The 22514-nt window shown below is 38.9% G+C and overlaps 1 protein-coding gene across 3 annotated transcripts in view; it reads right to left on the bottom strand.

Moving 5' to 3' along the window:
• Positions 1-3142: 3142 nt before the first annotated feature.
• Positions 3143-22514, bottom strand: part of ZC3H8 (zinc finger CCCH-type containing 8) — a 33190-nt gene continuing 13818 nt past the window's right edge. For 2 of the 3 annotated variants that reach the window (XM_026480443.4, XM_026480449.4), the window contains exons 5-9: positions 20812-20934; positions 20292-20403; positions 18820-18929; positions 17725-17774; positions 3143-7797 (exon numbers count right to left, since the gene is read on the bottom strand). In XM_026480443.4, the coding sequence (XP_026336228.3) occupies positions 17745-17774; positions 18820-18929; positions 20292-20403; positions 20812-20934 (375 nt within the window). In that variant the 3' untranslated portion in view covers positions 3143-7797; positions 17725-17744. Of the gene's footprint in view, positions 7798-8266; positions 13850-17724; positions 17775-18819; positions 18930-20291; positions 20404-20811; positions 20935-22514 lie in introns of those variants that run through there. The other variant, XM_057309260.1, reaches the window with a different exon arrangement.

The following is a 22514-nucleotide window of genomic DNA, read 5'->3' as shown; positions in this document are numbered from 1 at the left end:
CGCACCCCGTGAACTGCCCCCTTCAGGGCGTGCACGTCACAAAGCGTCCAAGCGTAAACTCCAACACTCGCTCACTCACACGCAAGACCACCGACCCTGCCTGCAGCTCTCCAGCTGACGAAGTCTGACCCCCCCGCCGAGACCATCCCATGACGCACTCTCGGCTCGAGAACCGAATTCTCCTTCCCTAACTCCCTCCTGTTGAGATGGCCCGCAGCCCCCCGAAACGCAAACTCTCCCTCGCCACAGCAAATAATAAACCTGTCGTCGTTGACTCTAAGCGGGTCCCGGGTGGTCTCTGACTGATGGGCATCAACTCCCAGGTGAGCAACCAGCGGTCTCCACCACGGGCCCTGGATCCGCCGGTGGGCGGAGCTCAACTGCGAGTGTGTCCTAGGTAGTTGGGGACGGCGCTAAAGAGTCCTGAGTCTGGAAATGAGAAGGGAGGCCGGGTGGCTCAGGAGGAACGGCAAAGCCTCGAAGGCCCCTCCCTTGTGCACGTGAATGTCACGTACAGATCTTGCATCATGATGGGGTCATGTCCCCATAAGCCCATTATAAGTGAAAAGATGGGGAAGGGGAAAATGCATCTCACACCCTAACCTGCGGGACGTCATAGCTCAGCCCGGCCTACGTGCGCTCAGGACACGTCAGCCCCCACTTGCATGCTCTCTCTCTAAACAAATATTTTTTTTATAATGATTTAATGAATACTGAGTGAGGGTCTTCTATGTGCCTGATCCTTGCGGGGAATACAGCCTGGAACAAGACAGAGACATTGAATGCCCTTGTGTTGCTTCCAGAATATCAGGGAGGACCATTTAAGACAAGGAGTGCAGGGGCTGCTGAGCCCAGCTGAGGGTGGGGGGGATGAAGGGCGCCGTGTCCGGCGTTCACTACAGCGGTCCCCTGACCACAGAGATGGGGGCCAGGCCTCGGAGGAAAGCAGGCCAACAGGGAGAATGACCCCTGCAGGCACGACTGAGGTCCTAAACCCCTGTTTTCCAATCCCGGGATTTGACCTGGGGCCTTGCTGTTTCGAGGGTGGGCCCGGGAGGCCTGGGTCACGGTCCTTCACGCAGCTGCCACACCACGCTTGGCACAGCTACGGTATTCTCGCTGGGACTGAGCAAAACGGAGGCCACGGGCACCCATAGCGTCTCCCCATTCGTTACCGGGCACCCTCTTCTCTGTCTTGCCTTTTGGTCCCCAGATGGGGTGGGGGGCGCTGCACATCCCATTTAAAAAGTCAGGGTCATTCTTTTCTGTTTTTTTTCTCCTGGTACGGATTCAGCCGGAGGCGCATCCCGAAGAACGCAGCCCGGCAGAGCTGCCGGCAGGCTGGAGCGGCAGCGGCCAAGGGAGGCTGCGCGGGCTTCTGCTTCCCGCGGGGCCGCGCACATCGTCTCCCCAGCTCGGGGAGAACATAGAACCCTTCACAGCCGCACAAGGACGGGCATTCAGCCTCTGAGACAATCAGGAATTCACCGGGACCAGGTTTTCCCTCTTCATGGACTGAAATGACTGTTTCATGTGCATTTGGCTGAAATAAGGCGCATTTCTGTTGATTCCGGGCTCACCTAACAGAGTTCAGCTCCGCGAGGAAGTTTAAATTGGCTTGCAATCCGCGGGCATACAGAAAGCTGAAAAGAGCTGGTGTGTCAGCAGATATGGGGCTGAATCACAAATTTGTTCAGGAAGTCCAAGATTAAAGTCTAGTTTATATTATTATGTAACAAATATGCCTGCCAAGCAACACATGCAGGCAAATAAATTTGAAGTATTTTTGCATAGGACACAGCTGGGATATAAAACTTGTATTTATTTAAGACTTATGTGAATGGTAAATAAGACCACTTCTGTGGAACTCCTTAAAAAAGGTAGTTAAAAATCTGGAACAGGAGTGAAGGTCCCAAATACTCGGGAACAAAGAGCATCCTGCCAGAAAGAGGAGTCCCTGGACAGCAAGGCAGGAAAGGGGGAGTTGTGAAATGAAAGGACTAGAAGCCGGCACACATTCAGTCTTCACACCAGGCACAAATAAATATCTCTAAAGTGCAGACGGGGGGGGGGGGGGAGAAGGTATTATGATGTCAAACAATACTTAAACGTGAACCAGAGTTTCTACTTCCGGAATGGCAGACTAAGCTCTGAAAATCCACCACTCCATAAAAGGCATGAGAGAAATGGCAAAAACAGTCAAAACCAATTTTTTCAGAATTCTGGAAATTAAAGGCTTACAACAGAGAATTTACTCAAGAAAAACAGCTGAATCTTGGTGAAATGCCTTGTGGCAATGACTGGCCCTCTTCTCATTCTCCTCTCCCCAGCAGCCTTGAAGATCTACAGCCCAACTACAGTAACCGTGAAAACCAGAACCCTCACCCTAGTGGTCCCCAGAGTGCGTATGACAGAGCCGGAGCGGCTCAGAAGCCCCATTCCCCCCAGACTGTCATTTTTTGATCTGTGCTCTTGGGGCCCGTCTTCATCTGACCAAACTCAATAGCAATAAGCATATGCAGCACCGACATCTTGGATTATAAATACTCTTCTCAATTAGAAGGCATCTGAGCTCCTTAGAGAAACGGCTGGTTTGAGGGCTGGGGTGGGAATATACAAAATGAGCCCTGAACACCTGTTCCAAATTCACTCAGCTGGTTGGCAGATTTCAGTAACTCGTGGTTTCAAGACTGAGTTCTCACTTCTTCCACATCATTCCAGGGTTGTTCTCAGCTCTAGACACATGACCCTCTCACAACATGGCACCCTAGTTCTTCAAGGCCAGTGGGAGAAGCTCCGTTCTAATCTTCGGCTTTAGGAAGGACCCAGCCTCTTTTAAGTTTTCACCTGCTTGTAGCTTAGGCTCACCTGGGAACATCTCCCTTTTGATTAAATTCCAAACCAACTGATTTAAGATCTCAATTATATCAGAAGTAAAACCACTTCTTCTTTGACACATCATGTAAGATAATCACGGGAGTGAAATCCGTCACAAAGTGAAGCCCACAGAGGGAAGTCGTTAAACAGGTCGTGTGCACCAGGAGCAAAGAATCTTGGGAGCCACCTTAGAATCTGCCTACCACAAAGAGGGCAGGGGAAGTTGGGAGACAGGGAACCACTCTTCTTCACACACAAAAAACGCTTTTTTATGTTTTTATAATTTATTAATCCAAAATAAATTTCGTAAGTTTATTTCACAGTAAACTTTTGACTATATACATATACAAGTTCAATTTTAAAATTACATTCAATCAAATCTAAATGTCACTAACTTATCAGTAAGATCCATCATTTTTTATGCACCAGTAAGAAAAAATAACCTGCTGAGTGAAATACGATATTCCATCAACTATAAAATACATTCCAATTGCAGAGATGTTAACTATGAAAATAAACACGTAATCCAGAATGACATATAGCAACAAAAAATATGTGATTTTTCTTTTTTTTAAAAAAGATTTTATTTATTTATTTGACAGAGAGACAGCCCGTGAGAGAAGGAACACAGGCAGGGGGAATGGGAGAGGAAGAAGCAGGCTCCCAGCGGAGGAGCCCGACGTGGGGCTCGATCCCAGGAACCCGGGATCACGCCCTGAGCCTAAGGCAGACGCTTAACAACTGAGCCACCCACCCAGGCGCCCCTGTCTACATTTTTCTTACTTTATTTTTAAATAATGTGAAGAGTGTTGCAAATTTCACAGGAATCAACACCACTTAGAGGTGGGTTGGGCATCTTATCCTTCCAGACCCAACATGTACATTTTCTCCTTTCCCTTAAATATATCTATGCCCTCCCAGTTTCTACTCCATGCCGGAGGGAACACTGTCTTCAGGGAAGAAGGTGGTCAGGGGAGAAACGTGAACTTTGGACAGATGAAAGGAGGTCTGATTCTTGGCTCATGTTTATTAGCTTGCCTTTGGCTGCAGGTAACAGGGAACTCAAATAAAAATGGCTTAAGGAGTAAAGAAAATACGTTACTCATTGGGTATAACGCGAAACGTGAAGGCTGGTATCTTCTAAGGCTGAGGAATTCCACGGCTCAGTTGTTATCAGGGACCCAGCTTCTCCCCAGCTTCCTTCTCTGTCACCTGCGGCTGGTTAGCTAGCTCCCCTTGAGGTCGTAAGACAGCTGCGTCAGTTCCGGGTGTCATATTTAGACATGGCAATGTCTAACCTCCTTCTGTGTCTCAAGAGATGTCAACTTCCCCAGAAGTGTACCAGAGGACAGGGATTCATATTTCAAGCCTAAGCCAGCCACCGGCAAGAATGGCACTTCCATTAGTTGCTGAGACCAATGGTTTTCAACCTTGGCTATGCTTTAGAATCACCTGGAAGCTACCAAAAATCTCATGTCCACACCTCAGGCCTCCCTGCATCCTGCCCCTGCCAAAAGAAAATCAGAAGTTCTGAGAGCAGGCCCCAGGCATCACTGTTTTAAGTTTCCCTTTAAAAACATTCCAATGCCAAGCCAAGGTTGAGAACCACAACTTTAGATCTTTGTTGATACAACCCTAACGGTTGAGGCCAAAGCCCACCATCTACAAAGCACGGATGATATAATGGAGGAGGAAAGGATACCTAAGCAAAACCGCAATTCTGTTAGGAAAGGGAGAAAATATATGTGATGGTTTGCAATTAAGCATATAAGCTGTGGAGACTCAGGGCAGGTAATGCCTTCTTATAAACATAGTTTCCTTATCAGTAAATAGTAATAACAACTACTATTGCTATAATAATCCCTATTATAGGATTGTAACAGGTATTGAAAAGGATTTCATATGTATGATCCTAGCATTCAGCAGGTGCTTGACCTGAGATATTCTGATCTCCCCAAACCCCAAATGCGGCATTCGTGCTTCTAATTGGCAGTATGAGCCCCATATTCCTTAGGTCATATCACCAAATCATAGTATTTTAACTCTAACAAGCAACAGCTCAGAAGAAATCTTTGAAAGGAACCCTCCAATGGCTATGCTTAGCAAAACCAGTCAATGAACTAAGATACTTGTGCTGGAAGTCAGGAAGCCTATTAAGACAAGGGACAAGTCATTTAACATCTCTGGGTCTGAATTCCTGAAGCTCTACAACCAGATCAAGTCAAAACACCAAAAGACTACACACCCGACTTCTATCGTCTTACCAACTGAAAAAAAATTGAGTTTTACTGTCTTGGGGCTTTTAGTAACTGACCACAAAAAAAGGTTATATGAAACCTGTCACACCGAATCTTAGAAATGAACATTGTGTTCATTCTACTCGTGAAGCAGACCCACGTGAGAACTGTTTGCATGAATTATTAGGAGAGGTGAGGTTTTACATGCCACCTCCTTTCTGATAATGAGAGGTTGAACAGATAACCACTTCGTCCTTTTTGTTTCGGCTCTAAAAAAGATCAGAGATAACCGTAATGTAGCCGAGATAACCACGCCGGCACATGATGCGGAAATCCACGTACAGCCTTTCCTATCACCGTGGTCTTCCATTTCTTCTGGTCCAGATGTTTTTTGACTGATTCTGGTTTTAGTACTCATGGACCTGCCTGGAACTGCGTCCAGGGTCAGTGACATTTCCTTCACAGGACGAAACCGAGAGGGGCAGCGAGGCGCACAAGGCAGCAGGAACTGCGCGTGGTACGGCCGAGACGGCCATACTGCGGGGCGCTGGAGACCTGGCGGACAAATGGATCTCGACTCGGGTACTGCTCGGGGTGGGGGCAGGGCTCAAGCAGGACACTGGGAAATGGGCTCTAACGGGAAAAGAGAGTGAACTGGAGAGCAGAAAGTGGAAAATCGAGGCAGGAGAGTGTGCTGAAGGGTGCAATAATAACCCAGAGTAAGACACCCACAGCCTAATGGCTGCCCTAGGCATGAAGGGCACATGGGGGAGAACAGGTCTCTCCTCAACTTGATTTAACAGAAGTTCAGAGGTTTCACTGACACAAATATGTTTGCCTCTTCAAAACAGGAGTTGTAAAGTAAGATTTTTTTTTAACTTCTCTGACTTCTCAGTCCCTCAAACCTCTCCTTGGTCTTCTGAGTTTACAAGTGATATGGGTAGTGCCCCTTGGAATATAAAATTGTTTTCTTATACATGAAATTTACAGGTAAATGTTTATACCTCATCAGTATTGAACTGAACATGAGGTAACATTATAAGGTTATAAACTGTTGAACTGTCATAGAGGATCAAATATAAGTATTTTCAAGGTTCATGGAAATAGAAAAAATAGAAGGTAAATGTTTCTATTTATTCCCTTTTCTATGCCATTGATCCTATTATCTATCTCATAGAGTAATATGGCTTAAATAAGAAAGTTAAACAGTATTAAATAAAATAGCACAGTGCCCACAGCTGATAAGTGTGCACGAGTGCTAGCTTATTGCTGACCGAGGTTAGCTTACACACAGGTCTGCCATAAAATTGACCTTCTATTGTGAGCTATGAGAGGATCTGGAAATCCTTTGAATTGTATGTGATGTTTAAAAGATACAAAGTACCAATTCTACAGGTAATATAATCACTTCTTTGCATAAGTTCATTAAATTATTGAAGACTTTTGTAATGGATCCTTTTGAAGTATCAACTCAGTCTATCTCCTCGGAGTTCCTCTGGCAGCTTCTAGTGCATTGTCTTGCCCTCCTCCCCAGCCACTGCCAGGGAGTGAACCAATCACCCTGGCAGACAGCAATGGCGCATGAAAAGACAACTCACTCTTAGCTCATACGCTCCCGATGCTAAGGGCCCAGGAACTATCCTGGTTTCTTTCTTTCCTAGGTCTTTTCTGATAAACTTCTGCTTGAAGCACACACAATTCCCTTTCTTTCTTTAGCAGTATTAGGTTACAAACAAAGTAACTGACTCATATTTTCAAACAGAACTTTGCTAAGAATTTGCTACCTTTGGTATACTCTGTGTATACAGCAAGTCAGTGATGCTATCATTCTTCCCAGCAATAAAGCAATATGATGCTGACAGTTTCAGTCTCACAGTATTGTTCTAATAATAATCAGTACCACTATATAAAAGTGCATATTTGAATTTCATGATTTGTGCTTGGAGAATTCTGCCTTTGACTATTGTGTTAAAGATAGCATCACACTTCTAAAATTTACATGTTACACAAGTGTACAATCTCACTACAGTTCATGAACCAATGAGAAAGATAACCATTCTCATGTCTTAACAACAAAAAAGTTAAGAACTCCAAGTGTAGGGATGCCACAGCAAGAGACATTGTTCCATTTTATTTACAATAGTAAGAAATTGGAAAAAACAGTTAAGTGGTTTAAAAAAAAACACAAAATCATAATTTAAGTCATAAAACAAAATTGTGAGCAGCCATTAAAAATATGTTGCAAATGTATTTAATGACACGAAAAGATCTAACCATATAGTCATCATCTACCTATTATCCCAATGTCTTCTTAGAGAAACCTGAGTTTTCTCTCTTCGATCTCCTGTATCTCATCTATCCTCATTCAGCCTAACCTTGCTTCCTACTTTATTGACAAAACTGAATCAGAAAAGACTTCTGCAATTTACTACCACAACATTGACCTACCAGCCAGCATCTCTGCCATATATGCTCCTCTCTTGTTCCACTGACTGGCACATCTTGGTGAAGACTAATTCCCTCAATGGTAGACTAGATTCTGTCCCCTCCGCACCACCCATTAAAGAAGATGCACAACATCATAGTGACACAAGAGGGCGCTTTAAATGAGGACTCCTGTAAACCACTCCAAATCAACAGTCTTGAACAGGCGTAGGCATAAGTATTCTTCATCTATACAAAACTACAGGAAAAAAACAACAAAAACACATCAGCCAATGAAAATTATCAACTTAGCCACCCCTACTCCCTTCCCCCCAAAAAACCATGCAGCAGCAGCAAACTGTAACACAAAAATCCAAACTGAATTAAATATCCCTGCTTAGGAATATGAAAAAACCTGAACTGAAATTCAAAACTAAGACAAAAAATGCAAATAATGAAACAAGAGTTGATTGACCTCAGAAATGATACAAAAAAAGAGATCATGTCAAAAATGTAGACTATATTACAAAACTGGACCGATTTTAATGGAAACTTAATAAGGTTTATTGGATAAAAGTGGAAAAAGGATAAAAATGAGATGAAGAAAGCAAAATTTATAAAAGAGCAAAAAAAGAAAATGCATCATAGAGGGAAGACACACAAATGTAACATAATTTACACAGTAACTATAATACAAAATGACAGAAACCCAAATGTTCAGTAATTTTAATAAATGTGAATGGGCTTAATTCACTTATCAAAGGAAGTAAAGGATTTCATTTTGGCTCACAGAACAAAACCCAACTATATACTCCATATGAGAAAGGCTAAAACTTATTCAGAAAAGCTAAAAAAATAAAGTGGTGGGCAAATAAATACTAAAAGCAAATGCAACCAAATTTCCAGTTGCAATATAAAATCTGAAACCACAAGAAGGAACTTTTTGTACTGTTACATCAAAACCCAGTAATCTGGGGTGCCTAGGTGGTTCAGTCAGTTAGGCATCTGACTTCGGCTCAGGTCACGATCCAGAGTCCCAGGACCGAGCCCCATGTCCGGCTCCCTGCTCCGGCGGTGAGTCTGCTTCTCCCTCTGCCCCTCCCCCTGCTCACGCTGTCTCTCTCTTGCTCTCACCCTCAAATAAATAAATAAAATCTTTAAAGAAACAAAAAACAAAAAACCCCCAGGGATCTATATTGTAGGTTGGACGGATGTTTAACCCATAATTTTGTAACACCATGCACTATTTATTTGGAAATCTTAGCTTACTAATTTATGCATACCTTTCAAACGTTTCATTATACATTATACATTATTTAAAACACCACATTTTAAAATATCACCAGTCTTTAATATCACCAACCAATCTTACAAAAAGTACAGGAAAGCTATCAACCTCACAGAGACAGATCAAATGTTCCAAAATTATAATTTTTGCTCAAAAGCCAGAATTTTATCATTGATAACAAATATTTTCAGTTATTTTCTTTGAAGTAATGGAATCATTTCATTCGTTTGTGAAGAAGTACCTGCCAAGCATCCACATCTGAAAAAAAGTCTGCCCCTCAGTTGTTGAGTGTTCATGAAAAAACACAGCTAATTCAGCTTGCAATTAAGATAAAAGCACACAGATGTTTTTCCTTGAGAATACCATTGAGTATGTACAAATACTTTATACATCTTCCCATTTCGCTATGCATAATATTGACAAGACACATACTCAAGAATCGAGGTTTCACAACATTAATAATTTTTACTGTTTCATCAAGGACATTCTTAATGAAAGTGGCACCAGATACAGATGTTTTCAGAGGGGAATTCTATTCAACTTTCAGAAACTAGACAGTCCCACTGGACATAAACTCTTCTAGTGGAAATGCCTCTACTGTTTCCCCATTTAGTATGATGCTTACTTTTCTTAATAAGGTATAATATATTTTATCATGTTAAGAAAACATTCATCTATATATCTATAATCTATACGTAGAATCTATGATCTATATGTAGGAAACCTTAAAGCTTCCACAAAAATACTGTTAGAACGAATAAATGAATTCAACAAACCAGCAGGATATAAAGTCAACACATAAGAATCAGCTGCATTCCCATAAACTAATAGTAAACAATCTGAAAAGGAAGTCAAGAAGACAATTCCATTTACTATACCTCGAAAAGAATAAAATTCTTAGGAATCAATTTACCCAAAATGGTGAAAGACTTGTACAATGAAAACTACAAAACATTTCTGAAAGAAGATAAAGACATAAATAAATGGAAAGACATCCCATGTTCATGAATTGGAAGGGCTTAATATAGTTAAATTGTCAGTAGTGTCCAAAGTGATCTACAACTTCAATATATTCACTATCAAAATCACAATGACATTTTTTGCAGAAACAAAAATCCCTCCTAAAATCCATATGGAATCTCAATAGGCCCGAAAGAGCCAAAATAATCTTGAAAAAAACCAAAGCTGAGGCTTACACTTCTAAATTTCAAAACTTCCTAGAAAGCTACAGTAATCAAACAGTATGGTATTGGCATAAAGACAAACATATAAGACCAATGGAATAGAATACAGAGCCCAGAAATAAACCTTCCCATACATGGTCAAATAATTTTTGACAAGGGTGCCAAAGCCATTCAATGGGGAAAGGACAGCCTTTTCAACAAACGGGGCTGGCAAAACTGGATATCCAAATGCAAAAGAATGAAGTTAGAACCTTTCCCAAACACTTCATACAAAAATTAACTCAAAATGGATTAAAGACTTAAACTAAGAACTAGAACTATAAAACTCGTAGAAAAAAAAGACAGGATACAAGTTTGACAACACTGGATTCAGCAGTGACTTCCTGAATAGGAGACCAAAGGCACAGGAAGCACAAGAAAAAAAAAAAAAAAGAAAGACAAATTGGATTTCATGAAAATTTTAAAGTCTTGTACATCAAAGGACACTATCAACAGAGTGAAAGGGCAACCTACAGAATGGGAGAAAATATTTTCAAGTCATATATACCATAAGTGATTAAAATCCAGAATATACAGAGAATTCCCTAGAACAACAACAAAAACCCTATTCAAAATTGTGCAAAGGACTTGAATAGCCTTTGAATTTCTCCAAAGATGATATACAAATGGCCAATAAGCACATGAAAAGATGCTCAACATCACTAATCATTAGGAAAATGCAAATTACAACTACAAGGAGATGCCTACCACCTCATATCCACTAGGATGGCTACTATCAAATAAAAAAAGAAAAAGAGAGTAACAAGTGTTGGTGAGAATGTGGAGAAATTGGAATCCTGTGCACTTCTGGTGGGAATGTAAAATGGGACAGCTACCATGGAAACAGTATGGTGGTTCCTCAAAAAATTAAGAACAGAATTATCACATGGCCCAACAATTCCACTTCTGGGTACATAGCCAAAATTGAAAGGAGATTTTCAAAAAGGTATTTGTACATCATGTTCATAACAGCATTATTCACAATAGTTAAAACATGGAAGCCACCCAAGTAACCATCAACAGATGAATGGTTAAGCAAAATGTGGTAGATACATATAATGGAGTATTACTCAGCCTGAAAAAGGATGGGCATTCTGACACATGCTGTATTAATGAACCTTGAGGACATTATGTTAAGTGACATAAGCCAGTCACAAAAAGACAAATACTCTAGGATTCCACCTACGTGAGGTATCTGGAGTCATCAAAATCACAGAGACATAAAGGAGAATGGTGGTTGCCAAGGGCTTGGGCAAGGGAGGGAATAGGTAGTTACTGTTCAATGGGTTCAGAGTTTAAGTTTTGCAAGATGAAAAAGTTCTGAAGATTGGATGCAAAACAGTGTGAATATACTTAACGTAATTGAACTGTATGCTTAAATGAGTCCATTATATATAATATATACTTTAATATAGCTGTTTTGTAAAATCTTGTACTATGAGGCCTAGTCAACAAGACAAGAAAAATAAAAATAAATAACTGCAAAAGGAATAAAAATCATGATATGCAGATGATATGTCTGCAGAAAAATGCAGAAAAACTTACTCAGATTATCAAATTTACAGAAATTAGCAAAGTGGCCAATTCAATTCAGAAAAATCAACTTTAAAAAACGAGTGAGAATAACATCCAAAATTATAAAGTATTTAAGAAAAAATAATCTAACAAAAACGTGTAGGTCCACTGGGGAAAATGATAGCTTTATCAAAAAGACATTTAAAAAGACTATAGACAATATATTCATGGACTGAAGAACTCACTCTCAAAAAGCTGTTAATTGTTTCCAAACTGATGCATACAGCTAAAGAAATTCCAATAAAAAACCCCAATGCATCTGTCCTTGTTTTGCTTTGCTGGGGAAGAGGGATTTGGCAAACTGACTCTAAAATCTACATAGGAGCAAACGAAACACAAAGCAAGCAGAAGGAAGAAAATAAAGAAAAACTGAGTGGAAATCAATTAAAAAAGAAAGAGAGAGAGAGAGAGAGAATAATCGATAAAACCAAGTTGGTTCTTTGAAAGATCAACAAAACAGACATTCAGTTACAATGACCAAGAAAAAAAACAGTAGACTCAAAAGTACCAAAATGAGGAACAAAAGAGGGGACATCTTTTGATACATCTTTTGAGTTCTTGATACAGAACTCAAAACTTTTGGCAAAGAAATCTCTTCTTGATATAAAAATCTTTTTGATATAGAAATCAGAAGGATTATAAAACAGTACTATGGACAAATTTATACCAACAAAGTAGACATCTTAGGTGAAATGGTAAATTAATAGTAAGATACAAATTACCAAAACTGATTCAAGAAAAAAAACCTGAATAAACCTATAAAAAGGAAAGAAATTGAATCAGTATGTAAAATCTTCTGTTAAAGAAAAGCTCAGGCTCAGGTGTCTTCACTGGTGAATTCTACCACACATTTAAACAAGAAATAATACTAATCCTTCAAAACTCTTCTAGAAAATAAAGGAAGAAGGAACACTTCTCAATTCACTTGAGGAAGCCAATATTACTCTGATACCAAAGCTAGAAAAAGACATCATAAGAAAAGAAAGCTATATATGAATAGAATAAAAATTCTTCATAAAATATTAGCACACCAAATCCAAAAATATTCAAAACAGGTTATATACCATGATCAAGTGGGGTTATCTCAAGAATGCAAGACTGGTTTAACATCTGAATATGTCATAATGATGTACTGTATCATATTAATAGGATAAAGGGGGGAAATGATATGAGCATCTCAGTAGATACAGAAAACACATTTGACAAAATCTAATACCCACCCACGATAAAAGCTCTTGATAAAATAGGAATAGAAGGCAACTTCCTCAAACCAATGAAGAGTATCACTGAAAAATCTACAACTAAAATCATACACAATGGTGAAAGTCTGAATGATTTTTGCCTAATATCAGAAAACGTCAGTGATGTGTGCTATCCTTTCTATTTAACATTGCATAGGAGGTGTGAGCCAGTGAAATCACTCAAGAAAAAGAAACAATAGGCATCCAAATTAGAACGGAAGAAGTAAAACTGTCTCTATTCTCAGATAATATGTGGAAATTCCTAAGGAACACACCCACAAACCTATAGAGCAAATAAATGAGTTCAGAAAAGCCTCAGGAAATAAGATTGAAACGCAAAAATTAATTCTATTTCTCTATACTATGAATGTATGATCCAAAAATGAAGTTTAAAAAAATTTCATTCATCAACAGCATTAAAGAGGACAAAATATGTGTAAATAAATTTAACAAAAGAAGTGTAAAGAACACACTTGTACACTGAAAACTACAAAACTGAGAGAAATTAAAGACCTAAATAAATTGAGACACATTTCATATTCATATAACGTGGCAATTCTTCACAAATCAATGCAAACTCGGTCAAAATCCCAGCATAGGTTTTTTGCAGAAATTTACAAGCTGATCCTAAAATTTATATGGAAAAGCAAAAGACACCAAATAGCCAAAACAATCTTTGAAAAGGTGAATAAAACTGGACAGTTTATATTTCCTTATTTTAAAACTTAGTATAAAGCTATAGTAATCACAAGACACCATCACAAGACAGTGTGATAGCATTTAAGGATAAACACATAGAGCACCAAACATACAGAGCATAACATATAACATACAAGAATAAATATATAAAGCAACTGAACACAACTGAAAGTCCAGAAAGAAATTCTTACATCTATAGACAACTGATTTCTGACCAAGGTGCCAAGGCAACTCAGTGGAGAAACGGTAGTCTTTTTTTAAAATGGTGCTGGGACAACTGGATATCTATATGTAAAAAGAAAAATTTAGGTCCTTAGTTTATACTTTTCCTAAGAATTAACTCAAAAGGAATCATAGACATAAATATAAGAGCTGAAACTATAAAAAATGTTTAGACAAAAACATAAAAGCAAATCTTGTGATCTTGGGTTAGACACAGAATTTTTAGATACAACATCAAAAGCATGATCCATAAAAAAAAAAAATGATAAACTTACTACATTAAATTAAAATGTTCATGCTTCAACAGACACTATTTTAAAAAGGCAAGCACACATTAGGACAAAAAGACAAAGCCACATATTGGGACAGAGTATTTCTAAATCATATATGTGATAATGAACGTGTATTCAACAAAGAACTCTCAGAACCCAACAGTAAGATGATCCAGTTGTAGACTGGATAAAGATCTGAACTGACCAATGGCACATGAAAAAATGCTTAACACCATTAATCATTAGAAAAATGCAAATTACAGCCATAGTGAGATACCACTTCACCCCTGCCAGAAAAGCTATAATCAAAACAACGGACAATAACAAGTGTGGGTGAGGACGTGGAGAAACTAAAATCTTCTTACTTTGCTGTCTAGAATGTAAAATGATACAGCCGCTTTGGATAACAATGTTGCAGTTCTTAAAAAGTTAAACATATATTTACCACAGTACTCAGAAACCCCTAACCATACAATGGGATAATGGGGCAATTATTTAAAAAAATTAGTGGTCTATGATAAGGCATGGATGAATCTCAAAAATATTATATTATATGAAGAGCCAGAAGCAAAAGACCACATATTGAAATTTATATGAAATGCCCAGAAAAGGCAAACCTAGAGACAGCAAGGAGATCAGTGGTTGCCTATGACTGGAGGTGGGACTGGGGAGCAATGAAAATGGGTACAAAGGATCTTTTTGTGGGTGTCAAAAACATTCTAAAATTGGGTATGGTGATGTCACACAACTTTGTAAAATTTACCAAAAAGTGTCAGTTTTACACTGAAAACAAGTGAAAACTGTATCAAAGTAAAAGGGCCCAAAATAAGTGGCTCAGTTAGTAAGTGTCCGAGTTCAGCTCAGGTCATGATCTCAGGGTCTTGGGATTGAGGCCCAGGTCAGGCTCTCCGCTCAGCGGGGAGTCTGCTTGACCCCCTCCCTCTTCCTCTGCCTCTCCCCCAACCTGTGCTCTGTCTCTGTCTCAAATAAATAAATAAAATCTTACCCCCAAAAAAATTTTTTTAAAAAGGGCCCCAAATAGCCAAGGCATTTGTGAAGAACAGCATCAGATAAACTATCAAACTATATAAAATCCAGTAAAGCTCCAGTAATTGAGACAGAGTATTAGAGAAAGACAGAAATGAAGCAGAAAAGACACCCCAGAAATCAAGCTTTGTTTGAAGGAAACTTTATATATAGGAGAGGGGGCAGGCATTACAGACCAGTGGGGAAAGGACAGTCTTTTCAGTTGAATGGTACTGGAAGGTTGATTATCTGGCCAAGGAAAGAGGGGAAATTAGGTCCCTACCACATACCATTCAAAAAGAAATCAGTTAATCTTAATTCTTTTCTCCCTATAGCCACAACCATCCTCTTTTTTATGTAACTTAGCAGCTCCTCCCACGTGGAAAGTTTACTAAGTAGAGTGTACTTTCCTACTTCTTGGCTGTGTCACTTACTTAGGCCAGTAATTTGTGAGTAAATGGGATGCAAACAGCCTTGAGCTTCCGCCAAAGCCATGAGAAGAACACATCCCAGCTAGCTAGCCTGCTGGTCCCAGAGGGGACTGAGACGAACGTGGAGCAGAACCGTCCTAGTCAACCTGCTTTACGAAGCAGAGCCAACCCAGCCAAAGCCAGCCTAGACTAGCTGACGCCCAACCAACCTGCAGATGCATGGGAAAGAAATGTTTATTTTTATTTGTTAGGGAGAGGCTTTGGGTTGTTAACACCATTATGGCAGCAACTGTTAACTAATACCTTTTCCAAAGGAGTAAAAAAATAAATGTAAAAAGCAAAACTCCAAAACTCAGAAAGATTGCCAAAAGAAGTATTGTGCCCATTGAGGCACCTCAGAAAAACTGAAAAGACAGCCCACAAAATGGGAGAAGACCCGCCACACATACCTCACAAAGGATTACATCAGGAATCTATTAAATCCACTTACAAACATCAGCCCAATAGAAATACAGGAAGGATTTCACCAAAAATGAAACTCAAAATCTAGTAAGCATAAGATGCTGATTTCATGAAAATAAAGCTATGTGAAATCACTTTTATGCCCAATAAACTGAAAGTCTTGACAATACAAAGCACTGGCAAGTATAGAGCAACAGGAGTTCTCGTACACAGTCGTGGGAGTATAAACTGTTCTAACTACTTTAGAAAAGATCGGTATTATCTTTTTTTTTTTTTTTCTAAAGATTTTATTTATTTATTTGACAGAGATAGAGACAGCCAGCGAGAGAGGGAACACAAGCAGGGGGAGTGGGAGAGGAAGAAGCAGGCTCACAGCAGAGGAGCCTGATGTGGGGCTCGATCCCGTAACGCCGGGATCACGCCCTGTGCCGAAGGCAGGCGCCTAACCGCTGTGCCACCCAGGCGCCCCATCTTTTTTTTTTTTAAGATTTTTTATTTATTTATTTGACAGACATAGCCAGCCAGCGAGAGAGGGAACACAAGCAGGGGGAGTGGGAGAGGAAGAAGCAGGCTCATAGCAGAGGAGCCTGATGTGGGACTCAATCCCGGAACGCCAGGATCACGCCCTGAGCCGAAGGCAGACGCCTAACGACTGCGCTACCCAGGTGCCCCAAGATCGGTATTATCTTAAATTTTAAATTTCCCTTGGTTTATAGCCAGGATAACTCACACACATCTACATCAAAAGACATATATATATAGGGGCGCCTGGGTGGCTCAGTCGTTAAGCGTCTGCTTTCGGCTCAGGGCGTGATCCCGGAGTTCTGGGATCAAGCCCCACGTCAGGCTCTTCTGCTGGAGGCCTGCTTCTTCCTCTCCCACTCCCCCTGCTTGTGTTCCCTCTCTTGCTGGCTGTCTCTACTCTCTGTCAAATAAATAAATAAAATCTTAAAAAAAAAAAAAAAAGACATATATATAATTATTTATAATACTTTATATTAGAAAATTGAAAATAACCTGAATGTCCATCAGTAGTAGAATGACTAAACAAATTTTAACAAATTCACAGAATGAAATGCTACATAAAGTATAAGTTAGTGAATAAGAGCTATGTGCATCTACATGTATGAATCTTAGAAGCATAATGTTGAAGGGCACCTGGGTGGCTCAGTCAGTCCAGCATCTGACTCTTGATTTCACCTCAGGTCATGATCTCAGGGTCATGAGATCAAGCCCGCATCAGGCTCCACACCGGGCATGGAGCTTGCTTGAGATTCTCTCTCCCTCTCCCTCTGCCTCTCTCTCCTGCTCGCTTGCTTGTGCTCCTGCTCTCTCTCTCCACCCTCCTCCGAAAAACAAGTGTAATGTTGAGTGAAAATAGCAAGTCACCAATAAAGACACAGAATATTTATTGTTTAAATAAAATCCAAACTATTTAAATAAAATCCAAACACAAGCAAAACTAAAAATACTGTTTAGTGCATCATACACACTTGGTTAATCTACAAAGAAACAAAAGAAGAGAATAAAAATACAAAATATAGTGATAAACCAAGAAATGGAAGCAGGTCCAAGGAGACAGACATATGTATCGATATATATGTATCAAGTATTTTCTAATTTTTTAGCAGGGGAAGATAAAGGAAAATATTTCTATTTTAGAAAATGGAAAAGTCCTACATTCCCAAGCCAATTTCTAGAGATGTTTCAGTGAATAAAAAAGAAATGTGCTAAATACTAATTTTACCTTTTTTATGCCTTTTATTTTCATGATGACTTCTTTTCAGTATCCAAAACCTAATATGAAAAAAAATCACATTTTTATGCATCAATGTCTAATTCAGGTACATCATAATGCCCTTGTAATTGCTTAGTGAGTCCAATACTATTTATCCTAGTAATCATCTAATATTTACTATAAGGCCTAAAAGACGACCTTTACATCTATTTTTTTCCATATGTATTTCATACTAATAACAAAATATTTGATATGACTTTTATGCCAGGATGAGCTTTCATTTTTACAACCTAAAAATATCCAGAAATAAGCACTTCTGACTTTCTAGTATCTGCATATGCTGAAAGATGGCTTCGTTCTAGGAGAATCTCTTATTTTTACTTGTATTTCAATTTAATTTTGAAGACACTAGTTCCAACTAACATGTAAGAAACAAAAGAATATAAATGACTATTATTTTTCAATTATCTTTCCTCATGAACTGAAAGAATATTTGAAGAAAAACTTTTTTTTTTTAAAGATTTTTATTTGAGAGAGAGAGAATGACAGAGAGCACGAAGGGAGGTGAGCAGAGATAGAGGGAGAAGCAGGCTCCAGCACTGAGCAAGGGGCCCAACGTGGAGCTCGATTCCAGGACTCCGGGATCATGACAATTTGAAGGCAGATGCCTAACCAACTGCACCCTGTGAGAAAACTTCTGAAATAACTACTTGAGTATGTTTTAATGTAACTAAAAATATTTTCCACCCAGTGATTCTTAGCTTTCCTTCTAAGAGTATAACAGGAGTACTCATTCTCCCAGTTAGCTTGGCTACCAACGTTACTAACTACGTTGAGGGCTTTAAGAACATTCTAATTTATACTTATTGCTTGTGTAAGTATAAACGGGAATGTTCTCACCTGCAATAAGTATAAATTTTCCTTTAAGCTACAAAAAATATATACAAATGAATAATAATTTTCTAAACGGAACTAAATTCTAAGATTGTCAGTCCTAATATATCCCATATGGTAACCTTAAAGAACAGTGTGTTTTCAAAATTCTCACCCTTAGTTCAAACATATTCTTTAAAAAAGAAAAATAAAAATTAAAATTGTACTTACTCTGGCCAACAATTCTTGTGTTTCAGGAGTCAGTGGAGAATGTGAAAACTTGCAGTATTCACCCTGATAACATTTTGTTCCTGTATGGTAAAACTTGCAAGGATATTCATGTAATCCAAATGTTAAGGAAGAAAACAACTTTAATCCAAATAAAATAATTTGTTATTAACTTACTGACTTTATTTTCCCTATATCAAGGCCTTTCCTAATAGTAGAAACACTAAATTCTCTACTTAAGATATGAGACAAGAGATTATTAATTGAATTACATGAAACATATAATTTCAGAATAACTATGTAAATCAAGTTTAACAGCTATCACAGGATACTTTTCCTTCATATCCATTTTTTTTTTTAAAGATTTTATTTATTTATTCGACAGAGATAGAGACAGTCTGCGAGAGAGGGAACACAAGCAGGGGGAGTGGGAGAGGAAGAAGCAGACTCATAGCGGAGGAGCCTGATGTGGGGCTCGATCCCGTAACGCCGGGATCACGCCCTGAGCCAAAGGCAGAGGCTTAACCGCTGTGCCACCCAGGCGCCCCTCCTTCATATCCATTTTTATAATAAACTACAGGCATACTTCATTGATATAAAAAAGGGATGTGTATTTTAAATACTTTAAGAAATGTGATTATTCTTAAGGCATTCTTTTGGGGTGGGGGAATCAAAGTCAATAACAATGATAGGTCTTACAAATCTGAACCCTTCAGATATAAGGCTTGTTTAAAATAGGATCAATTTAAACAACTTCAACATTGTTTTCTAGGAAAAAAGTCTCAAGTTAGAATTTGAGATTCCTTCTATTGATGACTGAAGGAAAACAACTTTTGTGGTGCCCAAATGTGCTATTATCCTAAAGTGTTTATGTTCCATGTTTCTACAACATGTCTGTACCATTTGCACTAAAGAGTTAGGGTTGTTTTCCAAATTAAGGAACAATTAGCCTCTATTCAGTATAGAATATACAGAAAATAAGTACTCCCAAATTACGTAATTCCTGCCCCCCCCTTTTTTTCTTTTACAAAGTAGCTTTTATGAGGGTACCTAGCTGGCTCAATCAGTAGAGCATGCAACTCTTGACCCTGGAGTTGTAAGTTTGAGTCCCATGTTGGGTGTACAGATTACTTAAAAATAAAATCATTAAAAAAAAACCCCCAAAACAATAAAGGAGCTTATATGAATATAGACACAATTAGTTAATGTCACAGCAGAAATTCTGACAGTCTTTCTGGGGGCTGAACAGGTCTCGTGAAACTGCTGCTATACTGCCCAGGTGAAAGAATCCATCTTCTCTTTCTTGGGGAAAAAAAAAATCTGTACAATGTAACCACTTTGATACTGAGTTGGGGTTGGATAACATAATTTTACCACAGCTAAAACACGGGTTTCATTCAAAAGTATACGTATTTAAAATGTTCGTGTAAATATTTAGAAAAAGTAAAGGTATTCCACCTTGTGATAAAGGATATTATGCAAATACAGACAGTTTTCACCTCTGGTACAATATCCTTGTACATAAAACTTACACATTTCCTTCTTCTTCTCTATCTCTGCATCATGATCAAATTTACACTGGTCTCCCTGGGCCAAAAGGAACATGGAAAAGGCATTATTTCTCATAATTAAGTCATTCAACACCTACTAAGCTTAAGATAAGCACATGATTCCAGAAAGTCTTAGAAACATTAAAGTATAAAACTTTTTTTTTACTACAGTCTAATTCTTAAAGAGCTATCTTATAACCACACTACGCGCATCTGCTTAAAATCTTGTTAAGTCCTAAACATCTTCAACACAAAGCATTTTTTAAAAAGTATCTTTCTTAAACATAAAAGAATATTTCAATAAAGTTTTCTAGTTGAACCTTTTCCAGAAGGAAACATTATAAAAATGTACAGCTATGCTTTTAGAATATCCAAGGGAAAGAGGAGTTTAGTACATTTTTGCTAGACCTTACATTTTAGTATATTTTTGCTTAGTTTTTTATACCTTAATACATTTCCTTTCAAGAAAATATTTACAAACTTGCTTCCCCTTGCGTTCCACCGTATGTTGGTTGATGAATCCCTGACTCATTCTCACATGCTGCTGCTTCTCTTTAGGCTTATCGTCCTTTGAAAACAAAGACAAAGAACTAAATGTGAGAAAGAGAAATTTAAATTATTTTAACCACCTTTAAAACATTAAAAAGTGACTCTTCTAAGTTGGCCTTCATTTGTAAGATTTGAACTCTTGCACAGCAGTTAAAAAATAAATATTCTGCCAATAGTAACAGCATTCCAGCATTGAATATTAGTGTTTGTACAATGTGAATATTTTATTGTACTTTGCCCTTATTTTTAAAAATTGGATAAAAAAATTTTTTTAAATGAAAGTGCTACTACTTGTGATAAAAACCAAAGTCTAGGAATAAGGCTCCTGAGAACAATGGAGACAAAGCTGGAAACCGTAAGGTGAACCAAAAGCGGCGTGCTAATCTCAATGAGAAGCTCACCGAGTGACAGCGGGGAGTAATAACCAGCTCAAGTTAACAAACATAATTACAAATATAACCTCAAAGGTGGCAACAGAAATATATAAACAAAAGGTGACTTTTATATAAAGACAAAAGGGGAATTTCATAATACATTTTAGCTCTTTTAGGAGCATAAACCATTTTTAGCGTGTTAACTTGTGGTACAATTTATAGCTTTTGATTATCAAATTTCTGAATAGTTTTAGGAAATCAGTACGTGCAAAGAAGGGACCTGACTACATTAATGTGATCTGTTTTGTAATAATGTCAAGTTTCCACTTAACACCATCAAAACTATATGTCTAATGAAGATGCGTCAATGTAAATCTTTGGTTTTATTTGACTGTGTTATTAAATTCTAACATACATGTTTATAATCCATTCCTTATGTAGAAGGGCTGTCAGCTGAATAATCATTTAAGTCAGTGTAAACCAAATGAATCACAGGGAATACTCCCGGGGTGGGGGGAGGGTGTCAGGAAATAAAGCTCCAGCTGTGGCCTGGCCCTGTGTGACTCTGAGCAGTTACCCGAACCCCCAGGGCTTCAGAGTCCTCACCTGTAAAATAATGGAAGCAGGGCAAGATTTTATATAAATATATTTTAATTTATAATATTTGATCTTTCTAATATTTTACCACCCCTAACTCTTGTCTTCTGGACCAAGCCTAACAAAAAAAGGCTAGTTTAGAAGCCCTCAGAAAAGCAGAGTCCTTACTGTCCTATCCTGAATACATCTGCAGACCAGGGAAGAGGAACTTCTACAAAGCAAAATCAAAATACCAGGAGGGTTAGGGTGTTTCGGAAGGTCCATGCTCAGAAATATTCATTTTTAACGTCCACAGGGACCACAACAGCAGAAACTCTATAAGACTCTGTGACTTTTGAAGTGTTCTCTTGGCCACTTTATCTTCTCCCTGCTTCCCCTGCTTTTCCAGTCATCGACAGTACAACACTGCAAAAGCAAGGCACTTGTGTGCACGTGTTCAGGTAAACGGGCACGACACTAAGGCTTAGCACCGGTGCTGGCAGCTAACGAGCGGGCAGGGAAGGCAGCTGCGACAGTGACAAGGAAGAACATGGGAGCGCACTGACGGTGAGGAGGTGTTTCACCACCAGAGAGCCTTGCTCTGTGGCTCGCACAGAGGTGGGAGACAAGAATTCTGCAGCATGCAGGC

This window comes from Ursus arctos, unplaced genomic scaffold (genome assembly GCF_023065955.2).
Source record: "Ursus arctos isolate Adak ecotype North America unplaced genomic scaffold, UrsArc2.0 scaffold_8, whole genome shotgun sequence".
Taxonomy (NCBI): Eukaryota; Metazoa; Chordata; class Mammalia; order Carnivora; family Ursidae; genus Ursus; species Ursus arctos.
The sequence above is the reverse complement of the archived record's forward strand: the minus strand, read 5'-3'. Positions and strand labels throughout refer to the sequence as shown.